Here is a 26,978-nt window from a genome sequence, read left to right on the forward strand (position 1 = left end):
AAAAACCTCTAGGGGGCATTGTTCATATAGATCACAAGAAGAATGGTGCTACTGGGATGCTGCAAAAATGTGGCTGTGAGGCAGATTGTCTTATCCACCACTCTATACAAAACTGTGTTTGGATCAGGACTTGACATAGAGTAAGCCCTAAATAAATGTTGAAATGAAGAGGTGGTAGTTTTATTGATATTTCAGTAACATTTCTTTGCTTCCAGTATCTCATGAAAAAGTAAAATATAAAATGGCTTCACTAGAAATTATTTTTATTGTATCTACTTTTCCAGTTTTATTATTTTTTGAAAGCTTGTCTAGATGATGTATTATGACCTCTGGCTTCTTAATTCTGTAACATAGGACACTGAGTGCTGGGTCCATATGTGGTCTGTCTGGAAATAGTCCAGTCTTCATTAATATAATGAGAAGAGTTTGCAAGACATTGATGTAACCTGCCAGCCAAGGAGAGTGGACTGGACTGTGCATGTGTGAACAATGACAACTTCACTGTACTAGTCAGTGGGGGAAGTAGATGGCTGTTGAGCGAGCATATGTACTGTGTGGCTGTCGAATTCAAAATGGCTGAGCTAATAGAACAATGAATCTGCATCAAATTTTGCACTAAGCTTAAACATTCCTCCACCGAAACTATTCGGATGATTCAGAAGGCTGCAACTATGGGCAACTGGTGATTGCAGCATCATCACGACAACATGTCCACTCACACATCACTTGTTGTACAGTCTTTTGGCAAAACATCAAATTGCCCAGGTGACTCAGCTTCCCTTACAGCTGAGATTTGGTGGCCTGCGACTTCTACCTTTTCTCAAAACTAAAATCAAGTTTGAAAGGGATGAGATTTCGGACGGTTGATGAGATTCAGAAAAATATGAAGGGGCAGCTGATGGTGATTGGGAGAACTGTGTGAGGTCCCAAGATACCTGCTCTGATGGGGGCTGATGGGTCATTGTCCTGTGTATGGTATTTCTTGTCTCTCGTATCTTCTTCAATATATATCTTTATTTTTCACATTACATGGCTGTATACCTTCTGGACAGATCTTATATAATATAGTGGAAGACATGCATGGAGGTAGATTAATATTTGAAATCAGGGAAAGTACCCTCTGCACTTCAAGTGTCAAAGGCTTTCATTTAACAAAACAAATTATTCTTGTGAACCCTAATCTCTTATATTTGTGCAATATTTTTGGTTCGCAAAGGATATCCATACATATTAGGTCAATTTGGCTTCCACCAAAACCCTATGAGTTAAGCTGAACACATATTATTACTGAACCTGAGAGATATTAGTAAGTTGATCAAGATCACAGCCAATGAGGCTGGCAAAAATCTGATTTTAATGGGTAGTAATGTGACCATTTATGAAACTAAACATCCCCACGTCATTTGCTGCTGACTGTAAGCATGGGAAACTATTCTATTCAATGCGACATAAAGATGAAAGTTGGCTGAGGATTTGTTTTATAACGTATTTCTTTTCTCTGTCATAGACATTAGTATTCCATCTCTTGCAATTCTCTGTTCTGGAGCTCTGCTTCCCAGAAAACCTAAACCAACAGTTTGGTTTCAGCTAAATTCAGTTATTAAAATGTAATAATTAAAAGGTAGAGCCAGTAAAGGGCTAAATCCAAGGCAGGTCTATGACTAATATACCATACCTCTTTGAGAATACTCTTAAAGAGAATAATGCAATAAAGAATCTGTAACATGATAAAAGATTCAATAATAGGGAAATAGGTTTGTTTCCCTGCTCTTATTGACCTTTTAGCCTAGTGATTATAGCTGTCAATTTAAATGTTGAAAGCCTGGGGTATATTTTTCAACTTGATAAACTGATGTTTGATTACTCTCTTTTCTTGAGAGTTCTTTCTCCATTTCAGTTCTCTACATTCCTGTTTGTTTTTTGTTGTTGTTGTTGTTGTTTTTTTGTTGCTTTTTTTCCTACTGCCTACTGAACATCTCTACTTGGATATGCAATTGGCATCTCAAACTTAACATGGCCAAAGTGAAATCCCCTCACCTATAGTCTTCCCTTTCTTAGTTTTTGGTAGCTCTCTCCCATTAGTTGCTCAGGCCCAAAATCTTAAGAGTAATTTTGACTCTTTTTTAAATTTCACATTTCAGATCCAATTCAATAGCAAAACCTGTTCACTCAAAAGTAAAAGCCATATTTAACAACTTCTCACTACTCATTGCTATCACCAAGCCATCTCTTGTCAGGACTATTATAATAACCTCTATCTGAACTCTCTGCTTCTCCCCTTCACCTCTTTTTAGTCTATTCCCAATACAACAGATTAAAATGATCCTATTACCTCATAATTTAGATCTTGTGTCTCATCTGCTCAAAACCTAACAATATCTTTCCCTTTTACTATGAGGAAAATGAAGTCTTTACATTGGTTCACCATGCCCCACACAGTTTAGATTTCATGTCTTCATGTCTTCAAATCCTATTACTCTCTTTCTTTCATGTCTTCGTTTCCTATTACTCTCTTTCTAGCTTAGTCCATTCCATCTACACTGACTTCCTTGGCCCAGTCCTTGCCCCCAGAGATTTAAATCTGCAGAGTGAGAATTCTGGTACACCTGCTTAATTTATGGAGAGTTCAAATCAATCTGACAATAATCTTAACCTTTCACCTACCATGCTAATGCCTGGGAGTCCATGCAGAGCTATAATTCTTTGTTTACAAATCTGTCTCTTCAATATGAAAATTGCCCAGGGAGAGGCTATGATTAAGGCTCTACCAGTTATAGACATTTTTAGATAACCAGCAAATATGTTTCATCACTTGCTTTTCTAAGAGGTAGTTTTGACTACAGTCATTACAAAAACAATCATGAATCTCTTTCACTCTTCTTCCTTGTAAGGATCACAGCCACCTTAAGCTTTTGGAGTGCTTCACAGTTGGTTATTTTATCATTTAGTCCATCATTACCATATGTCCCCTTTTTATGGATGAGAAAGATTAAATAACTTCTCCTGGCATTCTCTATCACCAATTTCAATGGTGAAGGAGCTCCATTTGAGAGAAATAGGACATCCCAGTAGGTGGGGTCACTCAAATATTTGATAGATGACCCAGAGGCACCATAGCTCTTTCTCAGGAAGAGAGTGAGTCAGATCCTGTCCCAAGTCATCTTCTCTTCTAGGTATGGCATTCTTGAAATAATAACTTGAAAAACAAGCCAAGGATCTATGTTTTTATTAAAAAAAATGCCAAAGACATTGAAAAAGAATAATGCTTTATACAAATTCCCATTACAAAATCCCAAAATGCCTACTGGGTCTGTTTCCAGGTACATTAGCAGGATACAAAAATACCAAAATTGACCAAATTCTCATGTAACAATTCTCTTGGTCATTTTGGATTATAGATTTCTTTGAAGAGTTTAGCAACTAGTAAACCACATGCATTTACACTCACACATTGTTAGGATTTATATATGCAGCAAAGGTTATTTGAATTATACCTTCCAGAAGAATAGACTCAGGTCTGGAAGACACTAAAATTTACTAGGCTCAAATCCTCATATGATGCAATCCTTTGGATAACTTTCTCATGTGGTTTCACTATGAATTACCATTCCCAAACTATCCTAGCAGTGTTAGTTGCTAGCTAACAGCATCACCTCAAAGGCATCACTTAACAGACATCAACCTTGAATATCTTTGCAAGTTATTATAATTCAAAAAATTGTCCATACTTTGGCTTTGCCAACACACTTCTTTTTTTTACCAATTACACCTGCAGGCTCATCCTGGGCCAAGTCTACATTCCTAAGAAGAGAAAAGCTTAGCCACAAAAAGCATCAAACCATACTGATTGAAGAAACTGACTTCCTTAGAATTCTCTTCAGTTAGTAAGTCGAATTTCACTATAGTGTATCATCCCTTGAGATACTGGTAAAGGCAAGAAACCCATTCTTTAAAATTTCTCTCTGTTCAGTCATTTGAAAAGTAATCCCAAACCTAAACACTGAAATGTCTTAGTTCTTTACTCTATTACAATACTTTTTACCTCACAAACCACTTTTGCATATATTCTATCTCACATCCATCCCCACAAAAACCCTGTGAGGTAGGCAGGTCAGGAATTACGATCCCTTTTTGACAGATGAAACACTAAATCTAGGCCAGCCAAGTGCTTGCTCAAACTCAGACGGTAATTGATAGCACCAAGACTCAAATCAGGTCTCCAGACACCAACAGCAACACCCTTGTCATTACATCATCTTGCTCAAGTAAAGTACCATTTTCCACAGACTGGAAAACTAAGAGCAATTATTAAAATAGAACAGAGTGCCAACAACATGACTGGCACAGTGGAAAAAAAGAAATGTACTGGAGGAGAAAAGAAGATACTGAACCTCGTGAAGGTGTGTGTGTAGGTTTGGTTCAATGATTCTAAGAGCCAATTGAGCAAATAAAAACACCACTTAGGCATATTTCATGTTCAAAGAATGAACATAATACCAACTAATTAATACTCACAACACCTCCACCAGCTAGTTAAGTATCATTATCTCAATTTAACATATGGGAAAAGAGGAGAAAGAATAAGCAACTTGCTTACAGCTACAGAGAGAATATTTGTCACCAGATTATCACTACAGAAAATCTAGCACTTCATGCAGACAAATCAACCACACCTCTCTGGGAAGAGGTAAACTATTGGGTTGACCAAAAAGTTCATTTAGTTTTTTCTGTAAACTAATACACATTTTTCATTTTCACCAATAACTTTATTGATTTGGATATTTTGAGTATGCCGGCTCTCTCCCATATGGTATAATGTTGATTGTTCTCAATTAATGTATTGATTTAATCTCTATCCACTTCATCTGGTCTACCTGACCGTGGAGCATTGTCCAACAAGAAATCTCTAGCACGAAACTTTGTAAACCACCTTGACCTTCTCCATATACTGCACAAATCTTTGTTTTTTGTTTTTTATGTATTTCAGTTGCATTTTTATCTTTCTTGAAATAATAAAGCACAATTTGCCAAAAATGTTGTGTATTTTCTTCCATCTTCAATATTAAAATGGATATGTAAAAATTCACCAATTTTGGTAAATTTTTTTTTAAATTCACATTGATGTGACAGCTGTTACAATACAATCTAACAAAATTGTTTCAAATGACATTAAAGACAACCAAGCGCTACTACAGGCAGCTTACAGAAACAGACTGAATGAACTCTTTGGCTAACCCAATATATGATAATTACATAAGAGAAAAATATAGCTGAGGATGTAAAGGAGAGAAAAGGTAGTTTGGAGGGATACAACTGTAAATAAGTGGCTTAAAAATTCAATCAATAAAATTGTGTTACACTTGGGAAAGCAGCACAGAGTTGATCAATAAGGCAAATATTTTGAAAGCAAACAAGAGTGTTATAGGTCAGAGTACAGAGATGAGGTGGGAAGGTCAATGGGAATATATCATCTGGCCATGCAGAAAGATTTGCCCCCAAAGGTCTGAGCTGTAAGAGGTTCTTATTGATTTTAGAAATTAAATAGTATGCTTAGGAAACCTGTTGTTAAATTCAAGTTAGACCTGACCTAATAAAAAACAAAGACATGAAGAATGACTAATGACAAAGCAAGTGTTATAAGATCGCTGTAAAAAAGTAAAATAAAAGGGCACATGTGAAGAACTGAAAGAATTTATACTTGCTTTAGTAGGCTAGGTCTCATATCAAAGACACTAGAAGCTGATGAAACAAGGCAAATGATATTTGACCTATTATATGTGTGTACATATAGAAAGAAGAGGCATAGCAAATAAGCTGCATATTTAATCAATATAGACTTAAATATACATATTTTAGATATGTTTTAAGTATGTTCATACCAACATAAAAAGAGATTTTACCATCTAATTTTTTTATAGAAAAACATGTCTATATACATATCTATAATTAAGGAACACCCCTCCCCACATTTGAGATGATTACTCAGTGGGAAGCAGTAACACAAATAAAAGAGTCTTCCCTCCTGTATTAAGGAAAGGAGATAAAATAAGACTAAGTCATTTTTAGCAATGGGTATTTAAAAAACACTTTTTTATAATACCACAGTTCACACTATAATAGTCCAAGTTAAAGGTCTTAAAGTCAACAATAGTATTTCAATGTCCATTCTCTGTTTGTTCCAGGGTTGTCTCCTTTTGCTTCTGTGTCACACGTAGTCTTTCCCACTAGAAGGTGCAGGTTTTGGATAGGGCCGTGGTGTTGGGTAAGATGTTGTTTTTCGGGGACAGGAGCAACAAAGTAGGGCACCTCCCAGAAGGCAGAAGCAAGCCGCAGCCCAGCCAGTGAAGAGAGCTGGACCAAATTCATACCTAAGAGGAAATGCATTTGCTTAATCAATGAATCACTGGAAACTTTTCTAATGTAATTAGAAATCTCATTATATATTTTTTCCCCTGAAAATAATCCCCCATGATATCTGGGGGAAGTACTTTCAGGTTTGTGATCACATATACAAGAATATCTACATTGCAGTTGTTGATAATTTGCAATAGTAGATCAGGCAATACAGCATGCAACACCAGGTTAATTACGCAAATATTTCCAAAGACTTTTTCATGTGTAGGAGACTTGTAAAGCATGTTTATGTACTTTAGAAGGCAGATTTGAGCTCTGATTCCTCAGCTAAACTTAACAAGTCATGCTATCGCCAAGTAGCAACCATAGCCTATGAACAAACTGCTAGAGTGCTAGACCATTAGAGTTTTACATGGTTGATCCCAGGTATCTACATACACTGAAATGTGAAATTTATGATTTTGTAAAAAAGACTTCAAAGCAGCCCACAGAACATTCTAGATTAAGCTGATCTAAGCGGACGTATCAAGGACTCTCTCAGGGTGAGGAGCCGAAACTGACTGTGGACTGACCGACTGTAGACTAAGGGTAGAGAAGCCTAGATCTAGAGTCATAAGACCTAGGTTTAGATCCAGATGCAAGCCCTCAACTGCTGTAATTGAGTGTTAGTAATTTCACTTCTCAACCTCAGTTTCTGCTTCTCTTAAAGCAGGATAAACCCATCTGCCTTATTGGACTACTTTCAGGATCACCTGAGACAATGTAAATAACGTGTCTGGTGCCTAGCAATTTATAAAGTGCTCTCACATCCATTGCTGGTAAAATTTTAGCCAATTGACCTCCAGCAGTTTCTGTCCCTACATTGTAAATCTTATGGGAAGGGCTCCAACATAATCATTGCAGTATCTGTTCTCCTGTACGTGGGTGATTATATAAAAAGAATCACACCTTATCTATCTAACCACTAGGATTTCTCATCTATTCATCCTAGCACTCAACAAACAATAATTACATCTTAACATCCTGACTCTGAATGTAGTTATTAGGCTTTAAAGACATGAACACAGTGAGACAAAGAGCCATGTCCCTGATCAAAGAGTGTTGACGTGAGAGCCACGAATCAGCCCTTGAACTTCTACAACTTGCAATATTGAGAAAGTTGACCTTCGGAAAGTCAATTTTATAGTGATGGAACATAAAATTTCAAAGTAGTATCACAACTTATTTCTTCATAACTAAAACTTTTCTTCATAAAGTTAAATTACTGAGAATGAAGTATTATTCATTAAGCCATATAGTAGTATCATTTTTAATGATAAACTATGTTTTACTTACAAATAATCACAGTTACTTTAAAAAGTACACTTCAAGTATGTTAATATCTTTATCAATATTTAAAAAAAACAAGAGAAAATGCCCAGTACACAGTTGTAAAGTATAAAGCTTGGGACTTTTCTACTTAAATACATTCTATTATCAATAAAGGCAACTAAAACAATTATCAAATTCATTTTAGTATGATTCACAGACCACTCAAATTATCTGTAAGTCTGGCATACAATTCTGGAAAGCAAATTTGGGAAAGGGTGGCACTAGCTGGCCTTTGCAGAACATGAAAACGGTATTTTCTCAGAAAATAAGCTATTTTACATGTGAATAGCATCACCTGGCATTGACTGGGGTCATGGGGTCATAGAATTCTTGAACAATTCTGTGGCCATACCATGCTGTGGCGACTAAAACAGCCAAACCTGGAGAGATTCAAAACAAAAGACTCAATCATTATGGAACACTGAACATAACAATACAGCCCATTATATTTATAAGCATTAAATCTCATCAATGGCACTGACATTTTTAATGTAGACCGTTTTAATTTAGGGAGATTAGAAGTTCAGACATGATTTATTCCAAGTATTCTAAGACCCACAAAAATATTAGGTCAGAGTTAGGCATAGTTTATATTTTGTTATCTTCTTTGTTTGTAGTTCAAGGTCACAGGCACAAATAATGCCTTTTTGTAAGCAGTACAGCAGGTTCAGGTCACTTAAGTTAATTGAAGATATTGTACATTAATGTACTAAACTACTTTTGGTGAACCTGATGTCCTTATTATTATAGATGAGTCATTTGAAAAAGGGAAGATAAGATAAAAGCTCTTCTACACAGTTCTTGACCAAAGCTCAACATTTACTTTTCTGTAGGATCAAAAGGAAAGTAAAACAGCGAGGCAGCAGGGAAGAGCAGGACCTGTCTCAGAATGGACTAGACCACCCAAATTCCTACTGCTCCATTGGCCGGACCTGCCAGGCATTGCCTTGAAATTTGCTGAGGTGCCACATCAGATAAATTATGCAGCGCAGTCTCAGTTTTCTACGCATTTCATATTTCAGTAATACCAAAGAAACCGCTCGGTCAAAACGATTCATACCATCATGTGACAGACGTACAAAGTATCTTCATTTTCCTAATCCAAAGAAATTAAATAACTTCCTTTTATAGTAATTCTAAGAAACCATCAACATAGAACAGATTAAACTTTTCAATGTTCCATCCTCCTTTCCCTCAGAAAAAAGAGGTCCAAGCGAATTGCCTTTAATACATGACAGAAAACACTAGTGCTTTCTGGCTGCTCAGATGCACCATGGAAATGCTCTGGAGCTTTCAACCTTCACTCCCTAGGAAACCCGTTAAACTGAACTGCGAATGATGCAGTCTCTTAGGGGAGCTTTAAAAAGGTGTGTAAATGAAGGGTACTATTCAGTGAATTTATTCATAGCCTTTGAGGAATTTTGGGAAAAGAGCCCCACACTCTGTTTTGTGTGGGGGGTTTGTGGGGAGGAGTGGTGGCTCATTTGGATAAACTGAAAGGCTGGTGACTTTAACCAAATCATTAGGAAAGCCACAGGCACTCTTCATTGTTGGTGAAATGCACATAGCATGCTGGGCAAATGCCCTGTCAGGTCTTTTGTCAAAGAGAATATGAGAGAGTCTAGTTCCAGTTTCTCCGAGGGGTAGAATATGTCACTGGTGTCATTTTCAAACACACTAAACTACTAATTAAATTATATATTATTTCAGAAATAGACTATATATGTAAAATATTATTTTATACACATGCAATCTTATTTAAAATAAGCATTATTATAACACTAAAATGGAACTACCATGTCTTTCTCTGGCTCTCATTCTCTCAAAGGTAACATATCTAACTCACCCATCACCACTTCAATGAGGCAACAAATACATGTTGGTTTTTTTCAAGGCCTTCCTGTATTGTTTTGTTATTAATTTATTTAACTTAATTTCCTACCATTCCTCCCTTCCTTTTGGCCTTTTTCCTCACTAATGCATGGGTACCTCCTGTTTATTTTGGATCAGATCTGACCACCCAAAATGATGTTCTCATTTTTCTCTAATAATCTAATCCCATCCACCCTCACACATCCGTACAATTCACACATTCTTTATGTTCTCTGTTACTATTCCCCTTCTCTGCCACATATCGTATATAAGGATGCCACAGAAATTTTCTGTGTAATTAGAATTGTTCCTTAGTGTTTGCTAAATGGGAGGTATCTCTCTTCACCTGGGGAAGCTGGTACTATTAAACCAGGTGGCACCTGAAACCTCAAAGGATAGGCCTGTCCACTGTGAGCACAGATCTCACATTTTCATGAGGTTCCTCTTTGAGAATGTGAAAGTCAGTTGGACTCTCCATGTCTTCATATTTTAAAGGGACTGAAATAAATCAATTCAGGTGCAAGAAATTCAATGCCGTCTAAGGAAATGTAAGCTAGACCTTACACCATGCCAGAGATAGTTTAAAGGGGGAGGGTCAAGGCCTCTCTTACCTGCAATAAGAAATATCACGCCCCCAGTGACAGCCATCCGCATCTTCTGGACCTCATCGTCTTCCAGGCACTTCATACACTTCATGCCAACGGTAGCCACAAAGAGAGCTATTAGTCCCAGCAGGATGCCAATCACCATCAAGGCACGGGTTGCTTGCAGAGTGCCTGGTAGAAAATATTTTAGAACATATAAGAATACTCATGTCTAGTCCAAGAAGAAGAGAGTTGTAGAAGACCACGTATATTTATATATGAAAGAAAGAAGATTAAACTAGAAATCAGGAGACCCTAGTTCTAGTGATGTTTCTGTAGGTAACCAACATAGTTTCTTCTCCAGAACAACAAACAGCTGGCTGGATAATGAATAAGAAATGCTTTGGCTCTACTGTTTTATGTATTCAACATCAAATTCAAATTCTTCTGGAAAAAATAATTAATGATCTCACTGAATAGGTTTAACTGACCTAATACATCTTTAATCCTAACTAATGGAGTATTTTAATTCTGAAATACAATCACATGTATTATCTTTAATGTTCAACCATTTATAATTAAAATGGCTTACAATATATCTTGGTAATAGTTAACAGCTCTAAACTTCAGTCATCAAGCTTCAGGGGGAAAATAGGGTGAATTTGGAGGGTGAAAAATGAATTTCTCATAGATTTTCATGGCTGAATAACCAGCATTTGTATCTCTAGTGACTGGGGTGAGGGTGGAAGATATGAGTACTATCTTATTAGAACAAGACTGAACATTTGCAATGTTGCTTTAGAACATAGTAGATTAATATTCACAGATATCAGCAGTTTTATTTTAAGGCTATTTCAATTGTCGTGTTGTCAATAAAAGTTCAATGTAGTATTTCGAAGGATTGCACTAATTTTCTAATTTCCTGTAATTGTCATTGCATACTGTGATCGAACAGAGAGGGGCAGGTTTCAGGGATTACGCCAGTGTGTTTCTTAAAAGGGTAAGGACACAACACTATCATTGTGGTATAAAAGGACAGACTTAGAGAAAATAAGCTGAAACTATGCTGGTGAGATGAGCGTGATTAATTCTAGGTTAATTTCCTCCTTCACGTAAAGATCATTATCTCATCGACAGTGCTAACATGTGACAAGTAGTTCTGCATATATAAATACTATTTACACGGTAACAAACCATGCTAACTTCAGTCAGCTACTTATTATTCTTTTGGACCACGGTTCTATTATGTGAAGTGTGAATGATGGTATTGCTAACCAGGAAGTTGGAACAACTGACTCCTTGATGTTCTTCAAAGGTGAGACACGATAGAAAGGATTTATATCACACTGTCTAATTTAGACCTAGGTTCAGTCAGTATATTCAGGGGGTGAGAACTTAAGTTACCAACCTCAATTAACACTAAGATATCTAAAACATCACATTTTAATTTTTTAATATTTCCATCCCCATCATAACCAATCTATGATAAAATCATAGTGATCTCTATCTACAAAGCAGCAAAGTCTGTTTTCTTTTCTTTCTTTCTTTTTTTTTTTTTGCTTTTCTCTTTTCTCCTCTCCTCTCCTTTCCTTTCCTTTCCTCTCCTTTCTTTACTGTATTTGAGAGATATTTTGGAAGCCAAGATACATTTTTACTTAACTTAATTAAAAAGCAAACCAAAGACACTCCTCACCTCTTCTCATATATCCACTTCCTGATAAGTACCTACCTACACACTTATCTTAATATTCCAGGGTGGTGTACGAGCTGCTGAATCAAACAAACACATGTTCCATGGAACATGGGTTTAGCAGGAACTGAAGGTGCTAACACTGTGGTATGAAGAGGAAAGTACCAAGAACTCTACTGTTAGGGTGTGTCCTTCTGATTTACCAACAGTTTTTGCCAAGACAATCATTATTAACAAGAAGAAGGAAAATAAAGTAACTGAGCTCCTGTCTACAACACAGATTTCAAATTCTACTCAGAAGGAAATAATTTCAAGCAAAGGGACACTGGAAGAGGAAATGCTGAAAGTTACAAAGATGACTCATGTGCCTGGAGGATAGGGTGACCTCTGGTCCATTTGCCTAGGACTGTCTTGATTTTAAAACTACCTTTCTGGCATCCAGAGAAGACTCTTAATCCTGGGCCAACCAGGAGAGCAGGTCACTCAACTGGAGAAGACTAGGATGTGGAAAGTAAAACAAGTAGGCTTAGCAAGGTAGACAGAAGGTATAAACCAGGCAGGGCTTTGCAAGCTAGAGTAAAGGGTTTGGAGTTTACCCTAAGTGTAATCTAAGTCATTGGAGGGTCTAAAGAGTGGGTGATGGAATTTTATCCTCAGTATAGAGAGCACCATCAGTCAACATTCTTTCTATGCCAGAAATATGCATAGCCTCCTACATCTCTCAGCCACCCTTACTCTGTGTTCTCATAAATACTGTTTCCTGATTCTTTATTCACCACTTTTGTTTCTTTCTCTGATCTCACTCCAAGTTTTCCACTTTGTTGGAGTTGTAGGGCCTCAAACCAAACCCGACTTCCATAATAATCATTTTGGTGTGCGCTTCATGTAAAAACAGCAGGCCGCCTGCCCAGCAGGTTTGAGCACTTGGATCACAAGGTGTTCTTCACAAGGAGTCTCTTGGGCCTCAGTCTCATGAGTCAGGTTTGCATAAAACCGTCCAGGCAGGGAACACACATGGATGAACTACTTCAAAGCTCCCTTTGCACTCACCTGGAATTATCTAGATTCATAGTTTTCATTGCTAAGTTTTGTCACCTTGAAGTTCTCAAAGAAAACACATTTGATTCATGACATACCCATTTTACTCTTCTACTTCTTTCACAAAGTTTCTGTGGGGGAGGGGTCAAAGCTTAGTATATTTTATTTCTTTATAGAATAATGTCTTGCTTGTATAGTGCACAAAAATAATGAAAAAAAAAACTATAGTTAGGAGTCATATAAATCCTATAGAGCAAAGGAATCATGTTTCATTTTTTAAAAATCTGAAAAAGCAATAGTTTTATTTTGCAAAGTAATATTTTTTCAATTAATGTCTTTGGCATCCATAGACTTAGGACATTTCTTGTACATTACAATACTAGAAGGCCATCAAACACAAAAATCTCATTTTGTCTTACTGGAGACATTTGGATTAATTCTTAACTATAGTGATATGTGTGGGGAAATGTACATATACAAAGGAAAAAAGGCTCAGAATCGTAACAGCATAAAAACTCACTGGGCATATATAATAATGGATTAAAAAAACCAAAGCAAGCAAGTGTGTTAGAAGTTATGAGGGTTTCATGTGTGGATAGAATCTAAATTGCGCAGTTTTAGGCTGGAACAGGATGAACCCTTCAAATTAAGGTCCATGAAAGTCTTTTAAGTCAGATATCTAAAATATATAATTCTGAGTTCCTTGATGACTTGGGTAAGATATTTGTTCATATTTCCATCCAAAGCACTAAAAATGGTACCTGAGAAGCTACATAGGTTATACAATCTGTGCTTAATAAATTTAAACGAGAAAATGCCTTTATCCCTTACAAATTGAAAATACCTTCATGTGTTAAGCCTAACCTTTGAAAAAAAAAAAAGTACTCAGATAGGCTCCCTAGAGAGCCTAGACAGGCTGAAATGTTACTACATAAAGCCAGACTTAGTTTAGAACTTTAAAAGCTAGTAATTCTAGGGCTAGGGTTTAGGCTAGAGTTAGGGTTAAGGAGAAAAAAAATGCATACTTTTTGCTTAATCTGACTTTTTCTTTAATTTTCTAAATTTTTAAATTATACATTTAATGAGCTTCCAAGGAAATTTTTTTTTACCCTAGTGGAATGATGATCAGCAGTACAGAGAAGTTGAAAAATGTTTAAAAGCTACAAAATAGCATTTTGGACTAGAGAGGTACAGTATAGCCTTGGATTACAAACTCTGGACTGGTCTGATTAAATCAAATCTTGAAACAAATATGTTTCTTTTCTGGCCCTTTAAATTTGCAGATACCTATAGAATACTATTATCACTGACTAAAGTTGTCTGCGGAGAAAATGATTAGTAAACATTTTTACATTATTGTTTCTCATCATTATTCAGCAATACATGGAGAAGGCAGTCTTTTAATTATACTTAGCTAGACTGATCATCTTGAGATTAAAGACTCCCTAAGAAGTTCTTACTACTTGCAACCTGAATGTATAATTTGAAAAAAATACTTACAAAGATCTCTCCTTACAAGACAAGAAATGAGTTAGAAGTTACTGATCTACTACAGTTAGGTTAATCAACATAAGCATAGAGAGACAAGCACAGACAAGTTAAGTGGGATTCTTTCTAAAGTTTTGCTAAAGTCTTACTATTTAAGTAGCAGAATCTTCTTTAAATACCTGACATTTTCCTGCCCTTTACTGGCCATGTTATTATATTATTACCCTGTACATTATATCTCATAAACAAACAAACAAAAACACTGAAGTACATCTGCATCCTCTTACAGTCCCTCTCTGCAACAGGAATTGCTTAATAAATAATAGACAGATCAATGAGCTGAACATTAGGTCACTAGAACAAAACTGCTCTCTTCTCCTTTGCAATTAAATGAGCTCATCACAGAACTATACTCCCATAACCTTTTCACTGGTTAAATCTTGCTTTTACTTAAGTTCAAAGTTTCTCAAGAGTCCTCATTGTTAGCATTTCCATTTTATTGATGCATGGGCTTGAGGCCACTGGGTGTGATCTCAGAATTCCAGCTCAGACAGAAACCTAAGTGATCTGGGAGGAGGCAGGACTTACCACGTTTCAGAATGTCCTTAGCAGTCAGTTTTTCCTCTCTCTTTTTTCCTTCCTTCCTTCCTTCCTTCCTTCCTTCCTTCCTTCCTTCCTTCCTTCCTTCCTTCCATCCCTCCTTCCTTCCCTCCTTCCCTCCTTCCTTCCCTTTTCTTCCTGTAATTGCCTCATGATTAAATTTATGTTTCTCTTTCCTCTATGCCACTTACTCAGCACCCCAAACAAGGAAACCTAAACTATGTCACTTATTTTCCACTTCAGTCATTGTAATTAGTAACAAAGAATTTTGTACTGGGAGAAATTAACTTTAGCACCTTATATATCATCTTAGATGCAGCCCTAGGAGCCAGATGGCTTCCATTTGTTGAAGGGATGAATGAAAATCATGGATTCATCTCCCCATTGCCCCCCACCCCAACTCTGCCCTGTTTTATAAGTGGGGAGACTATAACCCAGAGAGATCAAGTGGCTCACCGTTGTATACATGACTAGTTAATGCAAAACCAGAATAAGGATTAAGAACTTCCATATCTCAAGCCCGGATTTTTGTTTTGACATCCATCATTCCAGAGGTCAGAACTAACTCTTGAAACAGATATGAACACCAGTGGCTCCGTGAACACCCTTGGTTCAGCAGGCATAACGCAGTCTGGGGACGTGTAAATGGTGCCCTCCTCGTTGCCTGCGCTTCAAAAGTCTGTCCAAGCTAGTGATTTTGTCTCTTTGACTGAGCCTGACATCATGGTGAGAGTACTGGGAAACCTCATTGAGAACCAGTACTCATTAAGCACTCCTACACACATGTGGATTCATGCAAAGCAAGTTGAACAGGCTAGGGGAGCTTATAAACAAATTACAGAATCCCAAGGTTGGATGTGACTTAGAGAGTCTAGTCTAACCTCCCAATTTTCTGGTGCTTGGATTTTCTCTAAAACATTCCTACGAAATGCTTACTTATTTCTCTGCCTATACACCTCCAACCAGGCAGCCTCTGGGGAAGCCTGATCCTTGGACAGCCATGAAAATGAAAGTCAAGCAAGAAGAAGCAATTAACTAAGCACATAAAATAGACACTAGCCTGCCGAAAGTTTGAACATGGGATCAAAACAAGGCAAGATGTACACAGCTTACTCCAGAAAAGTCCACTGTAACTGTATCTGCCACTCTCCTCTGTACATTCCAGCTTTCAGCTACAGGAGTCACCAGTGTCACTAAACATCGCGTACTTGGGATGGACTTGAAATGGTCTCAGCCAGTGTAAAACTACAATGCACAGTGCAGCATGTCTCCCCAGGAAGTGTCTCCGTTACATTTTCATAAACTGCTTTGCAAGAACTACTTAAAGAAAAAAAAAACACCCTGCTGTGTCTCACTTCCTATATTCCCTATGTTGGTTTAAACACACTGTATCTCTTTAGACACTTATAGAAGTATTCTAGTTATAGCTGACACTATGTAGAGCAGGAGAACAAGGGCTCTTGATACGTCGAGCGCTACAACCTTGATGAATCCCTGTATCTTGAACCTAAGAGGCCAAGTGGGCTCCACTGGCAAAGAGAACAAGGTTCAATTTCAGGAGACTTCTAGCCAAGCTTTTCAACTAAAAGCAGTTCAAGGAATGAAGGATTTTACAAAGAAGACTACTTAAATATACAGATAATCCTGCTCAAATTTAGAGGTGACAGAACTATACCAAAACCAGCCAATGAATCCCTGCCCTGGGCCTCTATATCAGGTGGGTGTGAGCACTACTGCCCAGGTGGAGAAATGGACATAGATTCTCTGGTTTCTATCCGAAGGCTTCCAGTGAGTCATTGGCAGGTTGGAGAGAATACCCGTGAGTCAAAACTCCCTCTTCTGGGAATTGGTTTTGAGAGAAAGGCCTCAGCCCCACCTTGGATTATCTCTGGCTTTAACCAAAATGAAAAGAAGAATCTGACCTGGGATATATCTCTATCCATCTCTCTCTCTCTCGCTGTATGTATGGGAGGAGGACATTGTTTATTCTTCTACCATGACTTCAAAAACTTTAATAGCTATTGTAACTAAGAGTACATGAAAATAAAAGAATTTAACCTTATCATAGATAGAAATGACCTGTCTGAATATTTATAACATGAATCAATCTGATTCCATTAGCCATTTAAGGAAGTTAAAGGGACACTTATTTAAACATGTTGAAAATGAACTGTTTTGGCCAGAAGAATCAGAGACTGCTCCAGAATTGTCTTTAGAACTTCTCCATCTGCCAATTTCTCAACATGACACCCAAAATTGCTGATGCCATTTCCTTACATGTTCTTATCTTTCCGTTGGGAGATTCAATGGTTATATAAAAGAGCATACCTAATATAGATGACAACACTGCTCACCCTCAGCCCTTACGGGGGCTGGCAGGCAGGCTTGTTTATCTAGCCAAAGAGTAAGGGAGCTTTTCTTCAGGTTAGTTCTAAGGCATAACAGACACATGCTACATGACAACTTATGTAATATGTCAAGGAAGATACTCCAGCTATAAATTGTTATTACCTAGTTAAGTGGGAATTAAATGAGTTTCAGACAGGGCACTCAAAAGCTTTTATTTTTTTTTTTTAAAAAAAAGAAAAAGTAAAAAAGGCACCCTGTCATCCTTCTCTCCACCATCCTCAGGACTATTTCTCTCTACATAATCCTTTCCAACTTGACAGAAATGAGAAACAAACCACCATTACACCGAAAATCCTTTGTGGAAGGATTGTGGAAGACAGATGCTCGCAGAGAAGACCCACCCGCTCTCTCACTGCCTTGCTCCTCAAGCTGACCTCCGCTGTCTTCCGCTCTGTCTGTTTTCTGGCATTTTGCTTCAGTATTTTCCCTCTGCCCTTCATATTATGATTGGGGGTTATTTAGAATTTTTGTTTCTTATTGTCCTTTTCCCGCCAGCCACCATCCTTCACTTCCCAAAATAACAGGACAAAGTCTGCCTCCCCTGAAGGCCCCTGACTTGAAAGCCTTCAGAGGAATCTCAAGAGGCTTCTTCAGAAAGTCATAACAAGGGGTGCAAAGGGGGTCCTCCACACTTATGGAATCTTATATCTCAAAAGTCTCAAACTTTGATGTGAGTAGAAGCACTAGGTTGGGGCATTCCATGTAAGAAGGTGAATTTTTCTATGAAAAGTCATAGATAGTAAAGATAGATTGGAATAAAAAAAATCAAAAACTTTGAGGATATCTATTTAACTTTATGAACTTGAGAGGCTACCAGGCTACAAACTTTCCAAGGCACACCATTTTCTTGTCCAGACTCTACCCTTCTTCAATATATGCAGAATGTTAGAATGTCCAGGAGAGGCCTAAGAACTCAAGTTCGGGTTTGGCCTTCACTCCTCAATCTCCACATCTCTCTCATTGAAATTTAAAAACGAACCCCCATCTAGAGGAGGAGAAAAAGTGTTACCCAGGGAACTAGAGGCAAAACTAGAGCTTAGTCCTGGACCTCACTTTTGCCAAATCACAGTTCTCTCTACTTCTCGACAGCGCACAGGATCAGAAGACTTTTTCAACTGAGGACTGACAACCACATAATCACATAACAGAATCAGCTGATAGCACCTACCCCTAAAGGGAACCACTAGGCTGGCTGGGGTTAGGGACTTGGGTCCCAGCTGTGGGGGAGAAGGATGCACTCACTGTGCAAATTCAGCAAGGAGTCGAAGACTTTGCACTGGATCTGCCCGGTACTCTGTGACACGCAGGACATCCACAGCCCCTCATAGATGGACTGGGCCGTGACGATGTTGTCCCCCGCATGGGAGTGAGTCTTCCACTGGGGCATCGCTGTGCTGACGATGGCTCCGATCCAGCCCAGGAAGGCCAGGATAAAACCCAGGAGTTGCAGCCCCGCGTTGGCCATGGTTCACTAGGGCGAAGAGGCTGCTCGGGGGTGGCAGGTGCAGCCGACGAAGTTGGCAGAGGCTCACTCGGGGCTCCCGGGGGTAGCAGAGCCGCGCGGAGGAAGTTATTGCAGGAAGCCCGGCTCCCTGCGCCGCCGCTGGAGAGGCTCTAGGTCCGGGACCGGGTCCGGGTCCGGGTCCGGGTTGGCGGTGGAGTCCGGTTGCTAGAAGTTGCCGCTGAACCCAGGTTCTGCGAACTGAGACGCCAACCTGCTGGGCGCCGCAATTTAAAGCAGCACCGCCTCCCGCCCCGGACAGCCGCCGCGCAGCGCCTCCTAGCGGTTTCAGGGCGGCCCTTTGGGGAAGCGGGAGAAAGCGCGCAGCCAGCGAAGTCCACCGTGCGCGGGGGCGGAGAGATGGAGAGAGGCCTCCGCTATGTGGGGTCAACTCGGGTGGGATCACGCACGCAGAATGCTCGCGTGCTCGCTCCCGCACATTTCTCCCCCAGCCCATTTTTCTCTAGTTAAGCGCCGGAGGCTCTCCATTCAAGCAATCTTTATTTCCCCGTATAAACACTAAAAATGCAAAAGTTGAAAAAATGGAGCTCTCATGAGATCCACAGTTTCATTTTGAACTTTTTTCACTTATTAAAGGGCATTTCCCATCTATCTCCACTCCCCTCCTCCCTTCCCTCACACGTCTCTCCTTTTTGTTCAGCTTCCTCCCCCTTCTCCTTTCCTCTCTTGGTGCCTCGCCTCTCCTATAATCACGTATTTCTGCAAGGGTGGTAAGAAATCGTTATATTTCATAAAATAGGAAACTGAGACACAAAAAGGAAACATGCTTTCCATAATACCACATCAAATTAGTAACATATCCAGTACTTGGTTGTCAGCCCACTCTGCTTTCTACTCCATCTCAACTTGAGGGAAATACACGAAATATATGTCCTTTAATCTATTATCATAGCTACAAAAATGCAGTCTACCCTCCTCCACCCACACACATACACACACACACTCACACACTCACACACGTCAGCCTCTTCTCCACAGCAGTTTGTCTTAGAGCAGCAATTCATTACAGGAGGGACCAGGACAATGCTCCCTGCCCATAGGTGTTTCATTAATGAATTATCAGATGCAATCCATCAAAGGCCAGAGCACCTGAGGAGCCCTTCCCTAGCAGGAAGAGGACTGAGCTTGGGAAGTCTGAGCTCTGGCTGAGGGGTTTGCAGTGACTAACTGTGGCCACCCTCTGCGGTTTTTCTTTAGCTAAGCCTCCCCTCCCGCCTCCCACCTCGGTGGGTCTGTCAAGCTTCCTTCTCTGTAGTTAAGTGGTGTTGTGGTTTGGAATAATTAAAATGTTTTCCCAACTGTTTTTCTGTGTGTGGTATGAGTGTAGTGGGAGGAGAAGTTTCTATGGTTTTATTAAAAACAGAAGCATCCTGGAGGCAGAAACAAACATGGCAAGGGGAAAATTTGACATCCCCTATATTTACTATGGGAACTGCCAGTTTGTGACAAGGAGAAAATAGTAAAGAAGTTCAGGGTGTAAATAAGAAGAGTGAAAAAACTCTACCACCTGGGGGATATTGATAAGGAGGGAAGATGTGTATGTGCAGGGCCAGAGAATACATAGGAATCTCTGTACTTTCTGCTGAAGTTTGTTGCGATCCTGCCTAAAACTGCCCTAAAAAATTAAAGTCTATAAATCAAAGTGAAAAAGCAAAAAACCCAAATGCCACAACCCTCATTCCCACTTGGCTATCTCCAGATAACTCTTGAAGGCTTAAGTCTGAAGGGTAGGTCTGCAGAGAGATCTGGGCACGAGCAATGAAGAGGGTACCACATGGGCTGGATGAAGGGGTTTATTTAGGTGTAAGCAGGAGTGAAGAAAGGAGTGAGGGCTGTCCTTCTGGAAGCCTCCCCAGACCCTAAAGAAGGCTCTAAGTCTGCTCCATAGGGCAAGGCTGCATCCAGGTTGAGTCTCCTGGGTCTAGGCCTGAGGTCAGTAATTCTTTTTAGGTACCCTGTGGACATTCTGTGGGCACTTGCGGGTGTGGGTGAAAAAAATATCAACCATATTTGATTTACTTATTCCCCAGGATCCCTGAATTCAGAGTGGTTTCTCAGAATACGCTGTCCAGCGAGACCACTATCCTGTGAATATATAATTTATTTATTTTTTGTTAGTCAATCCAAAATTAAAAGTATTTTTAAAAACTATTTCTTTGTTCAGATTCAATTAATGAAGACAGGATTTGAGGTCAAGAAATATACTTGTGCACAGGTCCTTTCAATCCACACTAGGACCCGTTTCTATCAACCTCCAGCTGGCAGGGAATTGGAGGGCTGTACTCTGTGGCAAGGCTGGATGTTTTTGTTTTTTATTCCAGGTCTCTCTAAGGCTGATTACTTCACTGCCCACAACCGTGTTTGTGAGGCTGCAGTGGATGGTGTTTACCCCGCTGTGACCCATGCCGATCTCTGGATCCCTAATCCTGTCTTGTTTTCTTTATTTTCCTAAGAGCAGATAGGTGAGAGAATGGCTCAGCATAAATCTATCAAATGAAGAGGAAAAACAACTTACAAACATTGGCCTTTCATATATGAAGCATAAACAATAGAGGCAGCCCTGTGATCGAGAGGTTTCTAGAAAGGCCGACTATGGTATAGCAAATGTCTGGTGGAGCAGGAAAATCTGCTACATACTCTCAGACAAATTATTTCCTTCCTCTTTCTTGGTTTTCCTATGCATAACAGTTATAAATTGACTTCTAAAAGGTCACACCAGTCTAAAGCTTTATGACTCTATGTAATAATAGATGGCACTTGTGGATAACATACTGTCCTCACCAAGTATTGGGGTAAGAGTTTTATTTACCTTATCTCCTATGTGGAGATGACAGAGACACAGAGAGGTCAGATCACTTACCCATGGTTATATCTGGTAATTGACAGCACTGGTATTCCAAATTGAACACTTGGACCTTGGCCTGTGCCTTTAAGCCCTGCCTTCCAGTAGTTCCTGGTGTGAACCAAATCAATGGAGGACCATTGGCTTTTAGGGTTTAGCCATTGTTATCATGTGTTTTTACTTCCAGACAGTGATGAAACGTTCTACTCTGTGACTGCCCTTCTGCTCCTTCCTGTCATTTCTCAGTTTCTGCTGCTGCCCACTAAGATTTTACACCAGGAGGATCCAGAACCATGCCTGGTAGTGGTGTTGCTACAGAGAGATGTATGCATGAAAAGAGCACATAACTCACTGGTTTACCCTGTGTCGATATGTGACTGGGGCTTGGGCTCAGCCATCATCCTTGAGGACCAGAAATAAGTAGAAGAGACATCAAAGTACAAAAAATACAGACAAGAAAGAGCCGATGAGACTCAGGGTGATAGAAAAGAATGTAGACAAAAAACAAAAACAAATAAACAAACAAACAAAAAAACCCAAGAACCAACATGGCAGATTCTAAGATATGGTTAAATATAAAAGTAAGAAAGTCTTTGAGATATAAATTTTTCACTTAGTGACAATGCATATTAACATTGACTTTTCACGGCTTTTCAGGCATTAAAAGCTGAATGGATGGACACATTCCTTAGTAAACAGTCTGCATTGTGCCATGTAATTAGGGCTTGAAAGAGGGATAAAAGTACAAAGGTGAAAATTTAACATGGGTTTTAGTATTAGAAGATTCTTTCAGTATTAGAGGATAGTGAGGTATCAGCAGTTAAAAGTAAAAACTTTTTGAATCCTAGTTCTCTCATTTACTAGTGGAGTAACCGTGGAAAATTTGTACAATGCACTTGTGTTCAGACTTTTCCTCTTTCAGCTGAGTAAAACTCTACCTCATAGTGCTGTGGTCATTAAGCAAGTTGATACCTGTACATTACTTGGAATAATAGTTGCCACATGCAAACATATGAAGTGGTAGTTTTTGTTTCAAGCACAACAGATGCATTTAGTTTACCAACCCTGCCATTTACAAATTATAGTCAACATTTGTTCAGACTCTTGCCTTGTTTCTATTAGAATCTCATTTAATGTTATGGTTAACATTAATCATGGTGACGGCGTCGGCAGTGTTTCTAGCGTGCAGGTACAATTTTGTGTTCAGAAATCGAAAAGGCGGCGATGAGAGGGATGGGGCTCTAGATGAGATTTCTAGGCCCCGTCTCTAGTTCCCTGACAGGTGTCCCCTCCACGTCCTGTGCAATTTGCATGGCTATGATTAAAGGCTCTTGCTGAGAAGGGGTGGACCAAGAACTTAGGAAGGATGGAGATACGGTACCAAATGATTCTCTCTGCAAATGTGAGGCTCTTTAGAGGGTGAGGGGGGGAAATCCTTGGTATAAGATTTTTACAAAGTCCCTGACTTATTATCACGTGGATTTTGTAAAGGGCCTTCAGACACTTCCCTGAACTCTGAGCCTAACATATCTATCTCTTTAGAAACAAAGAGGAAAAAATAGTTGAATTTTAACCACAATAATATACTTTTTAAGTTACAAAAATCTACTTTGAAACGTACTGGTGCAGGACTATTTCCTTACTTTATCTCTTTGTTTGTGTTCTCTTTGGGGAAAGGTTTCCTTTTAATTAGGAAGTTAGAAACGCCCCACTAATTTGGTCCTCAAGAATCAAAGTCAAATTACTAAAATAGTTTACTTTTAATCTAATTAACGTAACACTAACTGTATTAACCAACATTCTCCAGAGAAACAGCACCAATAGATTAGATAGACAGATGATGATAGATAGAAAGATAGATAGATGATAGGTCGATGATAGATCTCTGCATTAGATATGACATTATACAGAAAACGAGAGGAGAGAGAGCGAGAGAGAGAGCTTGAGACTGTAAGGAATTGGCTCATGCAATTGTGGGAGCTGCCAAGTCTAAAATTTGTGGATCAGGTCAATAAGCTAGAGTCTCTGATGAGAATTAGTGTTGCTGTCTGGAGTCACAGATCTTGCAGTTTTAAGAATTTCTTTTTTTTTTTCCCATTCCCAGAAACTTTAGTCTTTGTTCTTAAAGGCCTTCAACTGATTGGATGAGACCCATCCACATTATAGAAGATAATCTGCTTAATCAAAATCTACTGATTTAAATGTTAATTTTGTCTAAAAAATACCCTCACAGCTACATCCAGACTGGTACCTGACCAAACAACTCGCCACAATAGTGTAGTCATGTGAAGACATAAAATTAATCATCATGCTAATTAATGCTTACTGATTATTTAGAGTCTAAGTGTTTTATTTATGCAAACTCACTTAAGTCTCTAGAAAGCAAGCAACTTAGGTAACAATGACTACAGATGAGGAAACTGAGTCCCAAATAAGTAAAGTAGTTTGTCCCAGTTACACAACTGGTAAAGGACAGAGTTGGCATCCAAACTCGGCAGATCTGGCTCCCGAGGTGGAGAGCTTTATGCAGGGCAGTGTACTAATATGAAGCACATGCTCGTGTCTTCCACCTCCTTTCTGATTCTCCAAAACACCCAGCACAGTGATGATATCCTCCAACACGTCCCCAAATCAGTCATATCAGTGTGAGCATTACATGCTCAGTAAGTGCTGGGTAATTAAGTGGATGAGTGAACAGATAAATGGATTGGGGGAGAATGAATCTCCAGTCTTTATGATGAGGAATCTGAAGCATTGGAACACATTGGTGAGTTGTGACTCTCAAGGAGATCCTGGTGTTTTTGGAGGTAGGTTGGGGGAAGATAAAACAAACAAACAAACAGGTAACAATGTGATAAAGCTTATAATTTTTAATGCCTTGGTCTTTGATATGAGACAGAATTGAAGATATGATGATGCTTTATCCCTGCATTAGACATAATGTTAGACAAGTGAATTAATCTCTCCATGCCTCTTTCTTCCCAACTGTAAAATAAAATAAGTATATGTAGCTCACAAGGCTGTGAGAAGTAAACAGAACTGGTTGAGGGAATGTCTATAAAATGTTGAGCCCTGCACTGGGAACCTGGAGAGGGCTCGAGGAGAGACGGCTGTACTGTAAGAACTGGGTCAGTGCCCCATAGATCAGAGGCAGGCAGGCAGGCTGTGGTTTCATCATTTTGAGGTAAATATTTGAACTGAACTCCCAGCTACATAAGGAAGATAACATTTTAGGCAAAGAATTTATACTAAAGTGTGGCACAGTTACAGATAAATGAACTGTATCTCAAATATAACCTGAATATGCATTTTTTACCTGCCCAGAAATTTCCAGAAAGTAAATTAGCTTTAAATTTAAGACACTGTATGATTTTATGTAAAAATGTAGGTTCTGATAAAAAAAAAAAGGTGGCTGTGCTGTGCAGCTTTAGATAGATTCTCTGGTTTCCTATTTCTCCACAGTGCCTACTGTTTCTACTTTATTCATTTATGCCACTTCTCTGGATCCTATAGGTTATTGGTGTGAATGTGGCTGAGTTGACTGCATTATACATGATGCTAGACCATGTTCAGGACGGTGGACCTTATGACACACTCGGCAATAAGGAGCAATCGCAGAATGTTAAGCAGATAGTTGAGCAGGCTTGTGTTTTAGAAAGATTTCTGGGGACTGCAGGAGGCAGAGATAGAGGCCAGTTTAATGAAAAGGCCATGGAAATCATGTAGAAATGGGCTGGTTGAGTGGGTTTGAACAATGTTAAAGTCATAGCCATTGGAGACACAGAAAGAAGTGCACCTGTCCAAGACAGGTGGAGATGGATTTTGTATGCCTTAATGCCATTTTAAATATTTTTGCTGAATCAAGAATGATGAGCTATATATATATATATATATATATATTTTTTTTTTTTTTAAATGCTGGATGGTTTTCGTCACCAACATAGGACAGAGACATGTGTGTCCCTGAAGGAGAGCATTGGATGGGAAAAAGGACTTTGATTTCCTCTCTCAGTTTTAACCATTTCAAAGATGGAGGAGAAGCTGGACCTTTTGGATTTATACAGTTAAAAGTTTGGAATATGGCTCCTCCCTAGGAGATTTCCAAAGACAATTACATTATGCATAATTTTAGTCTGTAAAATGCAACACTACTATATTGCATAGAGGAATAATAAAATTTGCTTTATTGGGAGGATTGGTGAGAAATAATGGATATTGACATTATCTCTAATTAACATGTAGATGTAAATGATTAGCTCTAACTATGGTTATTTGAATTTTTTCTTGAGGGCAGTAGGAAGACATGAAAAGCTTGTAAGTAGGAGCAAGGCCTAAGCAGGTCTGTTTGATGATGTTTTTAACATCACTCTGAAGAGAAAGGATTACAGAGATGGACCATGGAGGTGTGCAACAGTGTGTTCAGGTTAGAAGGGCACGGCTGTATTCTGGGTGGGAAGGAGCCTGAGGCCAGGACTAAAGGGTTTAAACTGAAAGAAAAGTGGGAATAATCTGTTGAAAAAGTGCAGTGGGGATAGATTAGTTGGATGCTAGAGATCTGTTAACTGCCTAGTTAAGGGACTATTGTCCTATAGTAGGACAGAGATCTCACCCTTTTCCCCCTCACTTCATCATATACATGGGAGAATGCATAATTATATGTAATTCTGGGGCACTGGCCATGAATATTTCCCCGTTCAAGAACACGAGTATAATGCCTATATGCATTTGAGCCTTAACTGCATGCTCCCTCTTTGAGGTCCTCAGCCTGAGACTTTTAGAAACGTAAACGTGGCTTTCCTCTATTTTACTGAAAATGTATTATTTGATTGCCAAATGTTAGCTCCAGGGAAAAAATTAATTAGCTATTAAATTACTAGATTAACTACACTATTTTATAATATTAATAAATTAATTATGATTCATCTTCTAATGTTCATTGGCTGTGTGTCATAATGAAGCTGGTGAAGTCAGTGAGGCAAAATGGCTAACAGCAGAGGTTGTAGCTCCAGATTTCTTGCATTGCAGTCCTGGTTTTGCTGCTTGCTAGCTGTGTAGCATTAGGCAACATCAGGTACTAATTATCCTTCTGATGCCTCATTTCTTCCTCTACAAAATAAGGATACTAGTACTACTACCATCACTGGGTGGTAGTAAGAAGAGGGTTATTACATAAAACATTTAGAAGAAGGCCTGGCACAAATTAACTGC

At 38.9% G+C, this 26,978-nt stretch overlaps 1 protein-coding gene across 1 annotated transcript; it reads right to left on the reverse strand.

Annotated features, from left to right (window-relative positions):
- Nucleotides 1-5,432: 5,432 nt before the first annotated feature.
- On the reverse strand, nucleotides 5,433-19,103 carry CLDN1 (claudin 1). The gene is made up of 4 exons (XM_054585123.1): nucleotides 18,649-19,103; nucleotides 10,209-10,373; nucleotides 8,021-8,105; nucleotides 5,433-6,368 (listed from the first exon to the last, which is right to left on the reverse strand). Exons 1-4 carry the CDS (start codon nucleotides 18,869-18,871, stop codon nucleotides 6,206-6,208), a joined length of 636 nt encoding a protein of 211 aa, XP_054441098.1. The 5' UTR covers nucleotides 18,872-19,103; the 3' UTR covers nucleotides 5,433-6,205.
- Between the last annotated feature and the right edge of the window lie 7,875 nt (nucleotides 19,104-26,978).

Source organism: Pteronotus mesoamericanus, unplaced genomic scaffold, assembly GCF_021234165.1.
Source record: "Pteronotus mesoamericanus isolate MK-2021 breed Mesoamerican mustached bat unplaced genomic scaffold, CSHL_Meso_final contig_82, whole genome shotgun sequence".
Classification (NCBI taxonomy): Eukaryota; Metazoa; Chordata; class Mammalia; order Chiroptera; family Mormoopidae; genus Pteronotus; species Pteronotus mesoamericanus.